Here is an 18,316-nt window from a genome sequence, read left to right on the forward strand (position 1 = left end):
AGGCAGATGGGCTGAGAGCGCAGCATGGCACATGGGAATATGATATCACTATTACTTAGGCATGGTTGGAAGAAGCTCAGGAATGGTAGCTCATGGCTTTCAGGCAAGATAGAGGGCGATAAAAAATTAATGACTGGGGAAGATTCACATTATTGATTATAGTCGTGAGGAAAGATGACATGGTGAAAGATCATCAAATCTGGCCACATGAGTTAAAATTCAGAGTACAAAAGGGACAATCTACCTACTGGGAGTTTACTATAGATCCCCAAAAAGTAATTGAGAGATGCAACATATTTCATGGAGCAGACGGGATGGGCTGAATGGCCTCTTTCTTTCCCACAACATTTCTATGGAGAAAATTTGGGGGCAGCACGGTAGCATGGTGGTTAGCATCAATGCTTCACAGCTCCATGGTCCCAGGTTCGATTCCCGGCTGGGTCACTGTCTGTGTGGAGTCTGCACGTCCTCCCCGTGTGTGCGTGGGTTTCCTCCGGGTGCTCCGGTTTCCTCCCACAGTCCAAAGATGTGCGGGTTAGGTGGATTGACCAGGCTAAATTGCCCTTAGTGTCCTAAAAAATAAGGTTAATGGGGGTTGTTGGGTTACTGGTATAGGGTGGATACGTGGGCTTGAGTAGGGTGATCATTGCTCGGCACAACATCGAGGGCCGAAGGGCCTGTTCTGTGCTGTACTGTTCTAAAAGAAAAAAATAGGTAGTTAAAACAATGGATCATAATGGTGGGGAATTTCATATCATAATTCTATCATAACTGGGATAGTATTATTCTGAAAGGCACAGAGAGAGCAGAATTCATAGAATGCATTCAGGAAAAACCTTTTTTGCCAATACATAGCAAGCTGAACAAGAAAAGGTGATTATGGACTTGGATTTAGGGAATGAAACTGGGCTGGAAACTGTGTTTTAGTGGACGTTATGATAATTCAGTTAGAGTGGCTATGGAAAAGGTCAAAGATAGACCAGGAATAAAAGTTCTCAATTGGGGAAGAACTAATTTTACTGATCGTGGCTTCAACGCCACTTTCCTGCCTGTCCCTCATAACCCTCAACTACCTTGTCAGTCAAAAATCTGTCTAGCGCAGCCTTAAATATATTCATTAACCCAGCCTCCACAGCTATCTATATAGAGTATTCTAAAGACTAACCACCCCCTGAGAGGAGAAATTCCTCCTAATCTCGGTCTTACATGGAGGACCCCTTTTATTTTTAAACTATGTTTCCTAGTTCCGGATTCCCCTTCGATTGAAAACATCTTCTCAGCATCTCCCTTCCAAGCCCACTCGGAATTTTACATATTTTAATAAGATGACCTTTCATTCTTCTAAAAACCAATGAGTATAGGCCAAACTGTTCAAACTTTCCTAATAAGATAATAGTTTCATCCCAGAAATCCATCTTGCAAAACTTCACTGAATTGCTTCCAATGCAAGTATCTCCCCAGCCTTAAATAAGATCAGAACTGTTCACAAGTACTCTGATTGGCCAAGGTATTGACATGAAGAAAGAATGGGAACTATAGGCACCCAAGCTCTCCGGTAATTCAAAAAAGTACAAGGCTTGAATATATTCCTTTCATTTGCAGAGAATGAATCTGTGTATGTCGCTTTTAACAAGCATAGAACATAGAACATACAGTGCAGAAGGAGGCCATTCGGCCCATCGAGTCTGCACCAACCCACTTAACCTCACTTCCTCCCTATCCCTGTAACCCAATAACCCCTTCTTGGTCACAAAGGGTAATTTATCATGGCCAATCCACCTAACCTGCACGTCTTTGGAATGTGGGAGGAAACCGGAGGAAACCCACGCAGACACAGAGAGAACATGCAGACTCCGCATAGACAGTGACCCAGCAGGGAATCGAACCTGGGACCCTGGCGCTGTGAAGCCGCAGTGCTAATCACTTGTGCTACTGTGCTGCCATAAATAAGCCACATTGCAAGCAACGCACATTATCTTAAATTAGTTGTTAGTGTAGCTATTAGCGCAGTCAGGATTGTTCAACAAGTGTTGCCCGATCACAGAATCCCCTTTAATAATAGACGATTTAGACTTCCGGTGGCAGCATGTGAGAGATGATTGCAGGCAGCTCCGAACAGCATCCATACTTTTCTTGGCCCTTTTGCCTGATTTTTCAGGGGATTTTTAAAGGAAAACGCTTCTGATTGTTAGGTACAGGATTCAAACAACAAATAAATGGGGATAGAAGGAAGGAAAAAGACCACAGAAGACAACTCCTCGATGAACTCGGAAGCCCCACACAGCTCCTTGATAGACAAAATGGCGAAGGCAGCATTTTTGACGACGGCCACCCGATCACGGCAGACATGCTATTGGGGTGATAAGGGAATTTGAGAAATGCTTTGGCATGCGATGGGAGGCAATGTCAGAAACTTGACAGAAACAGCCGACATAGTAAAGAAACTGGACGAGGTCTGGAGGGAATGGAGAAGGCCCTGATGATGCAAGGTGAGCAGCTTGCATTGTGGGAGGCCGAGATGACGGCGATGATCAATGTAAACAAACAATTGAAGGCTAAGGTCGACAAGAAGACAGAAGCTCCGAGACATGGGGTTGCCAGACGGGTTGGAGGGGCCGATGCCCACTAAATACCTGTCGTAGATGGTTTGGAAAATGATGGACGAGAAGGGTCCGCGTCCCCTCTGGAGCTGGACAGGGCCTATCGAACACTACAGCAGAAGCCCAGGCCGAACGAGCCACCTCAAGCACTTAATGTTCGCTTCCACAGCTTTAGGGAGGAGAGAGTCCTGAAGTGGGCCAAAGAAGTGGGAGTCCATTATCAAGTATTTTATAGTGCAGCATTTAGCGTTCAGATGGGAAGGAAACCTCATAATTTACCAGCATGTAGGAGCTGAGCTGGCGAGAAAGCGAACGGTCTTTTATAAGATTAAGGCTGCTCCGTACAAGAAAGGTGTTTGGATCGGGGGGGGAATATCAGCAAGGATATGGGTCACACATGAGTCCATAGATTATTATTTTGAGACACCGGTGGAGGCAGATGCCTACATTGTAAAGCACTGACTCGGGTCTAGTTAAATGTATTGGATGAGTGTATTGGCAAGGCTCGAGATGCTGCAATTCTGGTTAGTAAAAGAATCCCTCTATCGGTCACTAGGATCATTACAGACACTAATGGGTGATACGTGGTGGTTAGTGGGTGGTTGGTAGCTACATTGGTGGTGATGGTGAATATCTATTCCCCTAACTGGGACGATGCCTAACGCTGGTAATAGGGAAGTTGTGGGAGTCCATTATCAAGTATTTTATAGTGCAGCATTTGGCAAGCAGTGGTGTGATCAGACAAAGTCAGCATGGATTTATGAAAGGGCAATCATGCTTGACAAATCTATTGGAATTCTTTGAAGATGTAACTACTAGAGTTGACCAGGGAGACCCTGTAGATATGGTTTATTTAGACTTTCAGAAGGCTTTCGGAAAGGTCTCACATAGCAGATTATAAGTAAAGTTAAAGCGCATGGATTGCGGGCATGGATTGAGATGGATAGAGAGCAGATTAGCAGACAGAAAGCAAAAAGTTGGAATCAATGGGTCTTTTTCTAATTGGCAGGCAGTGACTAGTGGGGTACCGTAATGATGTGTGCTAGGGCCCTAACTGTTCACATTATAGATTAATGATTTAGACGAGGGAACTAAATGTTGTATTTTCAAATTTGCAGATGATGCAAAGTTGGGTGGGAGGGTGAACTGAAGAGGATGCAGAGATGCTTCAGCAGGATTTGGACAGGCTGAGTGAGTGGGCATATGCATGGCAAATGCAGTATAATGTGGCTAAATGTGAGGTTATCCACTTTGGTAGCAAAAGAAGGAAGGCAGATTATTATTTGTATGGGTGTAAATTGAGAGAAGTGGATACTCAGTCGTCGAAGGTAAGTGCGCAGGTACAGCAGGCAGTAAAGAAGACGAATGGTATGTTGGACTTCGAAGATTTGAGTATAGGAATAGGGATGTTTTACTGCAATTGTAGTGAAAGCCACACCTGGAGTATTGTGTACAGTTTTGGTATCCTTATCTAATGAAATGAAATGAAAATCGCTTATTGTCACGAGTAGGCTTCAAATGAAGTTACTGTGAAAAGCCCCTAGTCGCCACATTCCGGCGCCTATTCGGGGAGGCTGTTACAGGAGTGCAGTGAAGATTTATCAGACTGCTTCCAGGGATGGTGGGACTGTCATATGAGGCGAGACTAAATTGGTTAGGATTTTATTCTTTGGAGTCTCGAAGAGTGAGGGGGATTTCCTAGAAACGAAAAAATTAACCGGATTAGAGACAGTAGATTCGGAAACAATGTTCCCAATTGTGGGGAAGTCCAGAACTACGGGTCATAGTTTGAGGATAAGGGGTAAACCTTTTGGGATTGAGGTGAGGAGAAATCTCTTCATCCAGAGAGTGGTTAATCTGTGAAATTCACTACCACAAAAAGTAGTTGAGGTGGAAACATTGTATGATTTCAAGAAGGAATTAGACATAGCTCTTGGGGCTAAAGGGATATGGGGGGAAGGCAGGATCAGTGTATTGAATTTGATGATCAGTCTTGATCATAATGAATGGTGGAGCAGGCTCGAAGGGCCGAATGGCCTGCTCCCACTTCTATTTTCTATGTATGATGTGGTATTTGTAAAAAGTCTGTTGGGGTCCATCCCAGACCTGAATATGCATCAACTGGCTCTGGGTGGAGTTCAATTGTGTGCTAGATCCTAAAATGGACCGGTCCAAGCCCAAATTAGGAATTAAGGAGTTTTCGTTCTTTATGCATGTACATTGAGTATACTCCAGGATTGATTTCTTTCTAATGGCTAAGTCCCTGCTCCCTTGGGTAAAATGCTCTGAATATTTGGCAATGGCTTAACCGTCACGGCTTAACCTGATTAACCTCAAAGTGGTACAGTAAATGGCACATGTCATAATCATCAAATTGTGAGATGATGCATTTTGTCAGGCCTAACAAGGCAAGAGAATACACAATAAGCAGTAGGATGCTGGGAATCACAGAGGATCAGCGGGACCTCGGTGTGCGTTTCTAAAGATCCCTGAAGGCAACAGAACAGGTAGGTAAGATGGGTAAGAAGGCATGTGGGAAACATACCTTTCTTGGACGAGGCACAGAATATAACTGTAGGGAGGTTATGGTGAAACTATATAAAACGCTCATTAAGTCACAATTAGAGTTCTGTCACCACACTGGAGGAAAGATGTAATCGCACTAGAAAGGGTGCAGAGGAGATTCATGAGGACGTTGCCTAGGCTGGAGCGTTTCAGCTATGAATAGAGACAGGTTAGGCTGAGGTTGTTTTACAATAATAGTCTTTATTGTCACAATTAGGTTTACATTAACGCTGCAATGAAGTTACTGTGAAAAGCCTCTAGTCGCCACATTCCAGCGCCTGTTCGGGTACACAAGAGGGAGAATTTAGAATGTCCAAATTACCCCAAAAATTTAGAATGTCCAAAAAACGGCACATCTTTCGGGACTTGTGGGAGGGAACCGGAGCACCCCACGCAGACACAGGCAGAATGTGCAGACTCCGCACAGACGTGGCCCAAGCCGTGAATTGAACCTGGAGCTGTGAAGCATCTGTGCTACCCTAGCGATAGCATAGTTTTGTGAAGGGGAGGCCATGTCTCACTCACTCTATCGAGTTTTTTGAGGAAGTAACTAATATGATGGATGAAGGAAGGGCAGTGGATGTTGTCTACATGGACTTCTGTAAAGCATTTGACAAGGTCACTCCTGGCAGACTGGTACAAAAGGTGAAGTCACAGAAGATCAGAGGCGAACTGGCTTGGTCATGGCAGGCAGAGGGTAGCTGTGGAAGGGTGTTTTTCTGAATGGAAGGCTGTGACTAGTGGTGTTCCACAGGAATCAGTGCTGGGACCTTTGTTGTTCGTAGTGTATATAAACAATTTAGAGGAAAACGTAGCTGGTTTGATTAGGTTTACGGATGACACAAAGATTGGTGGTGTTGCGGATGGTGAAGAGGATTGTCAGAGGATACAGCAGGATACAGGTCGGTCGGAGACTTGGGCAGAAAAATGGAAGATGGAGTTTAATCCGGACAAATGTGAGGTAATGCATTTTGAAAGGTCTAATGCAGGTGGAGTTATACAGTAAATGGCAGAACCCTTCGGACTATTGACAGGCAGAGAGATCTGGACGTACATGTCCACAGATCACAAAGCGGCAACGCAGGTGGATAAGGTAGTCAAAAAGGCAAACGGCAAGCTTGCTTTCATTGGTCGGAGTATTGATTATAAAAAAATTGGCAAGTCATGCTGTACAGAATTCTAGGCCACATTTGGAATATTGCATACAATTCTGGTCGCCACACTACCAGAAGGATATGGATGCTTTGGAGAGGGTACAGAAGAGGTTTACCAGGATGCTGCCTGGTCTGGAGGATATTAGCTATGAGGTGAGGTTGGATAAACTTGGATTATTTTTGCTAGAACGACAGAGGTTGAGAGGCGACCTGATAGACGTTTACAAAATTATGAGTGGCACGGACAGAGTGGATAATCAGACACTTTTCCCCAGAGTGGAAAAGTCAATTATTAGGTGACACGCTAGTTTTTTTACCGAGTGGTGAGTACCTGGAACGTGCTGCTAGCGGAGATGGTGGAATTTGATACGATCGTGGCATTGAAGCGGCATTTTGCTGAATGCATGAATAGGGTGGGAATAGAGGGATACGGACCCCTGGAAGTGCAGAAGGTTTTAGTTTGGACAGGCATCATGATCGGCGCAGGTTTGTAGGGCCGAAGGGCATGTTTCTGTACTGTATTCTTTGTTCTTATAACTCTGGACACAAGTTTCCTTTGGCTCTTGTTCTGGAGAGTTGTAGCATCTTTTTTAAGAAGATAAAGGATAATCCAAGTAACGATAAATCAGTTATTTAATTGTACGCTATCTCATCAGCTTCAATATTAATTGACCACTGCAATCCGGAAGGAGTACTTAAAAAAATTTTAAATGGTAACACGTCTCCAAACTTATTAAACCAATCTGATAGGCTGGGACCTCTTGAGTGAGGGGAAGACGTCCCGGCTACAGCCAATTAAAGCTGCATGGAGCATGCAGCCATTATTAGCTGGGATACGTTTCCCACCAATTTTTCAGGTGGCGATGTGGGAAACTCTGCCATCCAAAAAAAATACTGTCCCAGCTGCCTGTAGGTAGGAGAGACTAAGGCAAAGCAACATTACAGTTTGTTTAGATAATCATTTCTCAGTTTTAAGCCATTTGTTGTGTTTCTAAATTGATTACTAGGAGGACAGTTTGTTACATAAGTGACCACTGGGCTCAGTATGTCACTTTCCACAAAGAACATGGAATCAGGATGAATCACCAGTTTTACTCTTTAGAAAAGCTGCAAGTGGAATTTGACGAACTCTTTCTTCGGGCAGTACTCCACGTGTTAAAAGCCAAAAGGTATGTTGATACCAAAATTAATGTATATTCAGATGAACAGTTTGCACTTGAGAACTAATCTATTTTAAAGTTGTCTTTGAATTTGCTTGATTGCTTTTTATAAAGGCAATATCTTAGTTACATGTTTAATTGTGTGCCTATATACCATCTGATTCACTTAAGCTCATGTGCGCTCACGTTTGTGTTAAGACAGGAAACAATTATCTGATTGAATCAGCCTGTCACATACAACACTATCATTAGAAACATTAGGTCTCCAAATACTTCCTGTCTTTAAAACTCCCCATGTGTTGCAAGAAAGTGCTACATTGTAGCAGTTCAAGCAGGCAGCTCACAATCACCTTCTCGAGGACAATTGGGGATGGGTAATAAATGCTGGCCCAGCCAGTGGCACTCTTCCCATGAATGAATAAAAAAAAGCCATAAACCGGAATTAAACTTGCCACGGAAAGCTTAGGATGGTATTTCACTCCATAAGGACTCTTGATGGTGAAATTACAGCCTGTTGTCACTTATCGATTTTGTCAATGCCAATATTTATAATGCAAACCGCCATTATAAACTGTTACCACCGTCCTCTTATGCAATTTGACCATCTAGGAATATATCTTTTCCCAATTAATTTCTCAATTCTTTCTGAAATTTTAATATTGGTTCCTTTTTTTCTCTGTAACTGAATAGTTTTTCAACAAAAATTCAAAACAATTATATATTTCACTACAACACAGTTTACCCCCTAAATAGTTTTTTCATTCCATCTTTAAAGGTGTTACTGGAAGTTGTCTCCCCAAAAAGCAGAGATTTAGACTTCATTGCATTGTGTAGCATTTTCTGGGGAAAAAAGCAAGGTAAAGGTACTTCCTATTATTAGTCTGTAAAAAGAAATGGCATGATAGTGCAATGGCATGAGCTGTAAATCGCCACAAATTAAATTGTGCAACTCTGTTCTTAGCCTTGTAAAAATGAAATCTCAAGGCGACCTGGTGTGGCGACTAGGGGATTTTCACAGTAACCTCATTGCAATGTTAATGTAAGCCTACTTGTGATGCTAATAAAGATTATTATTATTAATTTTCCCTGTGTTCCAATTCCACATGATGTTATAACTGGATGGGAGATCCCAGAATGGAACTCTGGCTCAAAAAAACCATAACTTTTTCTTTTTCTTTTATAAAACGTGGAGAAACAGAGTCACAGGATCACTAATTAGTTTTAACAACAAGAAAAAAACATTTATTAAACATGAACAATTTAAATTCTGCTGCAATACACTTTTACCCCCTCATCTTAAATACACTCAGATTTTAAGATTGACACAGATTACAAAGTACAGCATAAACTACAATGATCCCATTAATACAGTCCCTTTTAAGCGCACGGATTGGCTGTGGTCAAATACACATAGCTGCTCTGATTCAAATTAGAGTCTGTGGATTTTTTACTCAGATTCCCTCCCCCAGATAATTGTCACGTAGGAGTTTCTGGTCTGATTCAAATTAGAGGCTGTGGATTTTTTACTCAGATTCCCTCCCCCAGATAATTGTCACGTGGGAGTTTCCAAACTCCAGTCCCGAAGCACGCTTTAAAATCTTTCATCATAAAAATACTTTCCCTCAGCAGTTTGCAAGCTGAAATCCAGGTTTTACAAATTACTCTTTTAAACAAAGCATCTGCTTCACCTTTAACAGCAATTCCAGTCCAGGATTTGCACCACCCCCTTTAGAATTTCTTCTCCTTAAAGGCTTTTACACAGACTCCGAGGGACAGCCACCCATATCCACAATTATTACAAATAATGTCTCCCAAACTGTAGTAATTTCTCACACAACGATGCTTTTTTAACTCTCCCTGACTTTACTGAATAATACCCTGTTCTGGTTCCCAATTTCCTCCTTTCCTCTGTTTTCCTAATACCTGTAAGTTTAAAAAAACTGCAGGACTGGCACCATAAAAATGAATTGAACACTTAGCAGAAAGTTAGGGCTGGCATTTCACAGCATAAGGACACTTATAATGGTGAGATTAATGTTTCTACAATGCCACACAACCTTGGTAGCCCAGAAAGGGAACAGTTGAAGCTTTGGAGTCTTATTCCTGCAGGTAATAATTTGTTCTGAGTGGTTATTTGTGTTCATAATTTTATTTATTAAAATAATATGTATCTCATTTCTCTTTCTCCAACCTATCTTTCCCGTGCCTTATTTCTCCATCTATATCTAATTTGATATGGAGATGCCTGCGTTGGACTGGGGTGGGCACAGTTAAAATTCTTACAACGCCAGTTTAAAGCTTTCGGAGTGTAGCTCCTACATCAGCTCCGAAAGCTAGTGATTCCAAATAAACCTGTTGTACTTTAACCTGGCTTGTTACTGTATCTAATTTGACACTCTAATTTATACTGTTTCCCTTTTGTTCAATTTGTTTCTTCGCTTACCCTTAAATTTCAGTAGTTAAAGAAAGACTTGTATTATACAGCACTTTTACAATTTTGGATGTGACGTAGCACATTACAGTTTTTTGACGTGTATTCACTGTTTGCAATATAGGAAACATGGCAACTAATTTTACACGCAGGTAGAATAATCACCAGATCCTTATAGTGCTGTAAGTTGAAAGATGATCATTGATCCTAGGAGATCAGGGTTACAATTTGAAACTTTTGCGTTTTCCTGATAGAATGAAACACGGACTTGCATTACTATAGTAGTATCCCAAAATGCTTGACAGCCAATTAGGCACTTTTGAGGTGTAGTTACTTTTGTAATGTAGGAAACACAAAAATGTAGGAAACACAGCAATCAATTTGCAAACAGCAAACTCCCACAAGCAGCGATGAGGTGATAACCAGAGAATCTGTTTTTGTGATGTTGATTGAGGCATGAATATTATCCAGGACACCAGGAATAAATCGTCTGCTGTTCAAAATAATGCCATTGAATATTTTACAGCTGCCTGAAAGGACAGATAGGGTGTTGGTTTAATGCCTCATCTGAAAGACAACAACTCCCGCAGTGTAATACTCCCAGTACTGCAGTGTAGTGTCAGCCTAAATCTTTGTGCTCAAGTCTCTAAAATGGGACTCAAACTAAGGTCCAATATGATCTTGGTACCTCGAGTGAGGTAAGAATAGCTTTACAACCTGAGAAAAGTGGCTGTAGATCTCAATTGTTATGATCCTAGAACAGACTCTGAAGTTTTTGGTGAAATCCAATTAGGGGCCAGTAATCTTTTGTTTGAAGTAGATAACGTTTGAGATTCAAGACACTTGCTAAGATAATAAAGCCACAAGATTCCAACCTTTTTGAACAAACAAAGAAAACTTCACAAGACAAGTTGGAAAAATGATTTGCAATCTTTAATATTCTGAGTTAATGTGAAGCAAACGTGAATTAACAGGCAATGTGGTAAAACAAATCACACTACACAATAAATGACAAATGCAACCCAGGCACATTCCACGGATTAGTCAGGAAACACGGTGAGTCAACCAATCTTATCAATTTCTCTCGCAATGAATTCCAGCTTTCACATTTGAAGGTCTAGCCTGAGAATTATCTCCAAACGTTGCTGAGACTTGAACTGCCTTCATGACTGCATATCTTGTAGGGTTTCAGTCTCTTCTGCCGAGACTCCATTCTGTGGAGTCCCAAGACTATATTCCAGCACCAACTTACAGGCACAACTTCAGCTCTTCGATACACCAGGCAGAACACTACCTCTCCACAGGGTTACCTTCACATGATGGCTCACAACACAGAGTCACGAACCTTCTGCCTTCTCAGATCTTCAGGGTTTCACCTGACCCCTCACTACTTAAAATCTGTTGACTGCAACCCTTTTTCTGCTCTTTCTTTGCTCCTCTCTCTTTCTCCTTAACTGGGAATTTTCTATGCCCCTCTCCCTGTCACCTATCTGGGATGCCCTTTGGGACCACTCCCTGTCTGGGACTCTTTTCTGATTATAGCATCCCACTCCTGGGACACCTGATTGGGGTTTCACGCCATTTTCTTTTTACACTGACGGTGGGCCTATCCTTGGCCTGAAGAACTATAAAACACCATTAAAATATGTGTGCACACCACAGATATATAAGCTATTGTTTCAAATGTAATAAGTGTTGCATTTAAATTATAGTAAGTGGAATTTTTAGTTTTCAGTTGCAGATTAGAATGTAAAAAGATGTTTTTCTAAAAGGCTAATGCTAAAGGTCCACAATTCAATCTCCTCTAGAATCTAATTTTATTTAATAGGACAGTTTGTGGAATAAACATAATTCTTTACTAATTGTATCTTACACAAAAGAGTTCATCAATGACTTCCCTTCCCTTCCCATCCTAAGGTCAGAAATGGAGATTTTCGCAGATGACTGCACAATGTTCAGTGCCATTCGCGACTCCTCAGATAATGAAGCAGTCCATGTCCAAATACACCAAGACCTGGACAATATCCAGGCTTGGGCTGATAAGTGGCAAGTTACATTCATGCCACACAAGTGCCAGATAATGACCAACTCCTACAAGAGAAGATCTTACCATCGCCCCTTGACATTCAATGGCATTACCATTGCTGAATCCCCACAATCGACATCCTGGGGGTTACTATTGATCAGAAACTGAACTAGGCTAGCCATATTGTGGCCACCAGAGCTGGTCAGAGGCTAGGAATCCTATTGTGAGTAACCAACCTGCTGACCCTCCCTAAAGCCAGTTCACCATCGACAATTGACAAGTCAGGAGTATAATGGATGAGTGCAGCTCCAACGGCACTTAAGAAGCACAACACCATCCAGAACAATGCAGCCCGCTTGATTGCTACCCCTTCCACAAGCATTCAATCCCTCCACCACTGATGAGCAGTAGCAGTTGTGTGTACCATTTTCAAGATGCACTGCAGTAACTCGCCAAGGTTCCTTAGGCAGCAGCTTCCAAACCCACAACCAGTACTATCTAGAAGGAGATGGGCAGCAGATACTTGGGAACACCCCCAGCTAGAAGTTTTCCTCTAAGTCACTCGCTCCTTAGACTTAGAAATATATCGCAGTCAGAATCCTAGAACGCCTTCCCTAACTGCACTGTGGGTGTACCTACACCTTAGGAACTGCAGCGGTTCAAGAAGACAGCTCACCACCGCTTCTGAAAAGCAACTATGGATGGGAAACTAATGTTGGCCTGGCCAATTAAACCCACATCCCACAAAAATGTAATTTTAAAAAAAATTTTGAAAATTGGTATTTGTTTCTTAATTCGTGGAATTTACTGCATGTCCCATTTGGCCTAGCTTCACATTCTGTGACACAATAGTGACTTCCATATCCTGAATCAAAGAAGTGTTTAGTTGGCAACTATATCCTTTGTTTTACAACTGATCTGAGAGGGGTTAGTTAATATTACATGCTCGGACCCAGGCGTCAATAAGTCGGGTATGCTTGCATTTTCTTTGAGCTGGGACATTACTTTGTGAAATCTGCTCAGAAAAGATGCCACGTTAAGCTGTTAGTCATGGTTAACTCTGATAGTGAGCGCTGGATTTTGATATCTAGAAAAGCAAGTTGATTGACTCCTCGGTCCTTACATTATGCTGAAAACAGATGCTTGTTGTATAGCTGTTGAGGAACTTTTATCAGATTAAGGACAGCAGTTGCTGAAAAGTTTTAACAAAATGATATACATAAATGTGTTGTCTATATCCAGATGTTGATGCCTGCTGTGGTTAGATTGTAGTTAAATGGATTAACCACATCAATTTAAGGTATACAATAACAAATATAAAAACAGAATGCTGGAAATGCTCATCCGGTCAGGCAGTATCTGTCGAGGAGAAGCCAAGTAAATGCATCAGATCAATGACCTTTGTCAGAACCGGAGGGAGTTGGGGACATGACATTTCCCCATGCAGGGGGGGCACGGTAGCATAGTGGTTAGCACAATTGCTTCACAGCTCCAGGTCCCAGGTTCGATTCCCAGCTTGAGTCACTGTCTGTGCGGAGTCTGCACGTTCTCCCCATGTCTGGTGAGCTGCCTACTTGAATTGCTACAGTCCATTTGGTACAGGTAACCCAACATTGCTGTTAGGAAGGAAGTGTCAGGATTTTGATCTGATCCTTCAAGGTGATAGAGATTGTCATTGTCTCTTGCAGTCTGCTGCCACCATATATATTAATAGTTTTGATGTAGAACTCAAGGGAATTCTCTGTATCCTTTCTATGCTGAGCCAAGATATTGAGAAAGGCAAGGGATCCAGTTGAACACAGTTACATTAGCAACAACTATATACAGCACTGCACAGGCCTTGATCCAGCCTATGTGCTAACAGTTACAAAGGTTGATTACTTAACTATATGCCTGAGACACAAAGTGCACATGGGTGGGTCGGTTAATTCAGTTGGCTGGAGGATTGGTTCGTGATGCAGAGCGACACCAACAGCGTGTGTTCAATTCCTTTACCGGCTGAAGTTATTCATGAAGGCCTGCCTTCTCAACCTAGCCCCTTGTCTGAAGGGTGGTGACCCTCGCCATCATCAGTCAGTTCTCTCTCTCAAGAAAAAAGGAGAGTGCAGCCTATAGTCCTCAGGGACTATGGCGACTTTCATTTCACATGAAGTCTTACTGATACAGAGTCACAGACTGCATGAGCATCTCCAGTAGGGATCACAAACAATAGTGAACATCCCTCCACAGACCTGTGGTTTCTACACCTGGACTCATTTCCGTTCTCTAGACTGGATAACAAAGTGTATAAGGCAGAGGTGGGCAAACTACGGCCCGCGGGCCAAAGGTCTTTATGTGGCCCACCAAGTCATTTTAAAAAAAATTTGTGAATTTCTGAATGTGGCCCTTGCACGGAAAAGTTTGCCCACCCCTGGTATAAGGGATAATGGTAGCTCTGTGAAGATTGTATAGATGCAAGTGAAGATTGTATGCTTTCTCTTGGGCAATTGAAGCCATTATTTGTGTGTGTTTCTCTAATAGCTAGGATTGGAGAATCTAGGGCAGCACGGTGGCGCAGTGGTTAGCACTGCTGCCTCACGGCGCCGAGGACCCGGGTTCGATCCCGGCTCTGGGTCACTGTCCATGTGGAGTTTGCATATTCTACCCGTGTTTGCATGTATTTCGCCCCCACAATCCAAAGATGTGCAGGGTAGGTGGATTGGCCACGCTAAATTGCCCCTTAATTTGGAAAAAAAGAATTGGGTACTCCAAAAAATTTTTAAAAGGATTGGAGAATCTTAAACATGATTTTATATGTTGGGCATCTAGCTGTCTTAAACAATCAAAATGTATGTAAAATGCCAATTCTTTTAAGAAAAAAAACTAATTTTCCTTTATTCCAACAGGTTGGGAATTTGGCTTTTCATGTCTGAAATGCCATTCGAAACCTTATCAATTGATATGATATGGAAACTCTTCTATATTCTGCATTGTGCAGAAAGTGAAAACATTGAGGGGTTGTGTGCTCGTCTACATTTTAATGAGTGCAAGGACAAACTTAAAGGTACTGAAATAACACTTTTCATCTATAGATATCCACATAATTAAAAGTAATAATGTTGATTTATTGGAATTATGTTATTTCTGACAGGATTAAAATTAACATGAGTTGGAAATTGATTAGGCGATAGGAGACATCAGTGAATAAATTTTGATATTTTAGATCTAGTCTTTCATTAGAACTTTGTGAATATAACCTCAAGTATGGTGTGCAGGATCTTTAATCTGTCAGTTTTGGAGTATTAAAATAATTCATTAGTATTGTAGTCTGTTGGTTATGGTAATGGACTAGCAACACAATGTTTTGAGTTGAAATCCTGGTGCGGCAAGTTATGAAATTAAATTCAATAAGTATTGTCATTTGTGGTCTAACACAGGCGGCACGGTAGCACAGTGGTTAGTACTGTTGCTTCACGGCACCAGGGTCCCAAGCTCGATTCCCAGCTTGGGTCACTGTCTGTGCGGAGTCTGCACATTCTCCCTGTGTCTGTGTGGGTTTCCTCCGGGTGGTCTGGTTTCCTCCAACAAGTCCCGAAAGACGTGCTGTTAGGTAATTTGGACATTCTGAATTCTTCCTCTATAAACCCAAACAGCGCAGAATGTGGTGACCAGGGGCTTTTCACAGTAACTTCATTGCAGTGTTCATGTAAGCCTACTTGTGACAATAAAGATTATTATTATAGCACCAGAGTACATGAACATAAAGCCTGCTGATTATCGTGAAATCTCTAATATCCTTCACAAAATCCTTCACCCCTACTTGGCCTAGTCTGCATATTTCTCGATTCCCAAACTTTTGGTACTCTCACACCATATTAATTGGCAGATTCCCCAAAAACAAAAATTAAGTTGAAGATAAAGCTCAAATAGATTAATGTGAGCTTTTCCTGGCATATTAGCACAGTGGTTAGCACTGTTGCATCACAGCACCAGGATCCCAGGTTCAATTCTCGGCTTGGGTCACTCTCTCTGGAGAGTCTGCACGTTCTCCCCGTGTCTGCATGGGTTTCCTCTGGGTGCTCCAGTTTCCTCTCACAAGTCCAGAAAGACATGCTTGTTAGGTGAATTGGACATTCTGAATTCTCCCTCAGTGTTCCCGAACAGGCGCCAGAGTGTGGAGACTAGGGAATTTTCACAGTAACCTCATTGCAGTGTTAATGTAAAGTCTACTTGTGATACTAATAAAGATTATTACTATTATTCATTTAGAAACAAAGAAAACGCCCCAGTTTCTCAACAGTTTGAGAGATAGACCCTTTGAAGTAGAGTAGGTATGATTTTTATTGGAAGTTGTTAGTAGTTTGGTTGCAAGAGAAAAGCAATTTAAAAACCTGGGGCTGAATTCTCTGCAGGCAGGATGCTCTGTTTTGCCGGCAGCCCGGAGTTTTCCTGACGGTGTGGGGCTGCCCCACCCCATTGATCAGCTGGCGTAACGGAGCATCTCGCCGGCGTAGTGAAACAGAAATGTGGTGCAGTGGGGCAGAGAATCCAACTCCCGGTATCTGGTCCAAGCCATTAAATTTGCACAAATTTAGATATTTTAAATGTAAAAATCTGTATTGTCACAAGTAGGTTTACATTAACACTGCAATGAAGTTACTGTGAAAAGCCCCGAGTAGCCACATTCCGGCGCATGTTCGGGTACACAGAGGGAGAATTTAGAATTCTCAGCTGGTACGGGAATTGGGCCCACACTGCTGGCCTTGTTCTGCATCACAAACCAGCTGTCTAGCCCACTGAGCTAAATTAGCCCTGCTTTCAATTTTTACTGCTTCCAATTTATTTTAAAGTGGGCTTCTTCCAATTTATAAGACAGTCCATGTGTTAAAAGCTTCTACTTTGTGCAATTCTTGGAAACACGTTACATTACTTTGTCTCTAATTTAATGCAGATCCTGAGCATAAACAAATGTTTGAGAAATGTCTGTCCAACATTACCAACTCAGAAGGAATATGCCTTCTCACTACATTTGCACATATGACCCAACCAAAGCAAGGAAATGTGGATCAAGAGTTTGTGAAGACAGTTGCTTTAGAAATATATGAGGTATGCACATTATCAAGAAATTTAAATAATGTAACTTCTGTTACAATAGTATTTGCTTTGAAATATAAGGGACAATAACTTAAGCTCATGTTTGACTTTAGCACTGAAGTACTAAAAATAGCTTTAATGAACATAAAGATGTAATGATTAATATGGTTCATACAACTATTCAATGCTGATGGCTAAGGATAATCAAAATGATTATTATTTATAGTATTTAGTTTATAAACCTAACTTGATGTATATCTGAACGTGCTGTCTCTGAATACTCAGAATGCTCAAATATCTTGTTCACTATCACTTATCTTCATTGATCATGAATAGCACTGTCAAAGACCGGGATTTTCCCTATACATTTTGGGACCTCAACATTGGTTAATCGGGGTAAGGGGCCCAGACTGTATGGGAAACAGTCATCTGGCAGTGACTTACCAGAACTGGCCAATTAATGGCCAGAGAGTGGGTTCACCGCCCAATGAAGGATGATGGGCAGGCTCACAAAACTGAGGGTCAATAAGTACCTCAAGACGGAGGTGCCCTTTCTCCAACTTCTCAAACTTTTAAACGAAAGAGGAACTCTGTAGCTGGGCCACCATTGTAGAAAGGCATCCCGCCCACAGAAGGAAGCCTGTGGCTACAGCTGAAGTTACATAGGTCGGTCGGGCCTCAAAGCCTGCCTGGAATGCTGGCCTGTTGCTGCAAAGTTAGCTCCAGGCAACTGCCTTGTCCCGGACACCTCCGGGACCCATCTCTGACAATAGCACTTAAGTACCATTTAAGTAGCTCAGTTGGCTACCTACTGCTTGCGGGCTCTACTGCTCCACATCCTGCCCAGAGAAAAATGATCTGGGGGCAGCATAATGCCTGCAAACCAGCATCCTGACCGGAGGCAACAATTTGTGTGCCTGCCTGCTTCTGTGCCAGTCCCCATTGGGAGCTAAAAATCCCACCCAAATGTTAGAATGTACCTTGGACCCTATTTAATATTTTTAAAAGCTTTTAGTTCCCTGTCGGTTCAGTGTTGCAATTCATTTATGATCCCAGGTTTGATTCCTAATTTATGTTGAAGCTCTTGCAGTCTGGATAGAAATGGAATGAATTGAACCTTGGTGTCTTCAAACTAAGTAAAGAGGAAAAAAGAAGTGTATGTACTGTGTTATTTTACAAACAGTACAGTTCTCCTGATCTTTGAAAGCTCATTAATTTGCTATATGTGCAATATAGTATGCTGTTCATTTTAAATTAAACACATTTATTTGATTTAGTCTGATGGAAGAGTGAAGATATATTATTTA

At 41.9% G+C, this 18,316-nt stretch overlaps 1 protein-coding gene across 4 annotated transcripts in view; it reads left to right on the top strand.

The window, feature by feature from the left end:
- The window catches only part of epg5 (ectopic P-granules autophagy protein 5 homolog (C. elegans)), a 236,083-nt gene that overhangs the window by 63,896 nt on the left and 153,871 nt on the right, over positions 1–18,316 (top strand). For all 4 annotated transcript variants that reach the window (XM_038790783.1, XM_038790784.1, XM_038790785.1 and 1 more), the window contains exons 10-12: positions 7,327–7,488; positions 14,822–14,979; positions 16,867–17,021. In XM_038790783.1, the coding sequence (XP_038646711.1) occupies positions 7,327–7,488; positions 14,822–14,979; positions 16,867–17,021 (475 nt within the window). The remainder of the gene's footprint in view (positions 1–7,326; positions 7,489–14,821; positions 14,980–16,866; positions 17,022–18,316) is intronic.

Source organism: Scyliorhinus canicula, chromosome 3 (assembly GCF_902713615.1).
Source record: "Scyliorhinus canicula chromosome 3, sScyCan1.1, whole genome shotgun sequence".
NCBI classification, from domain to species: Eukaryota; Metazoa; Chordata; class Chondrichthyes; order Carcharhiniformes; family Scyliorhinidae; genus Scyliorhinus; species Scyliorhinus canicula.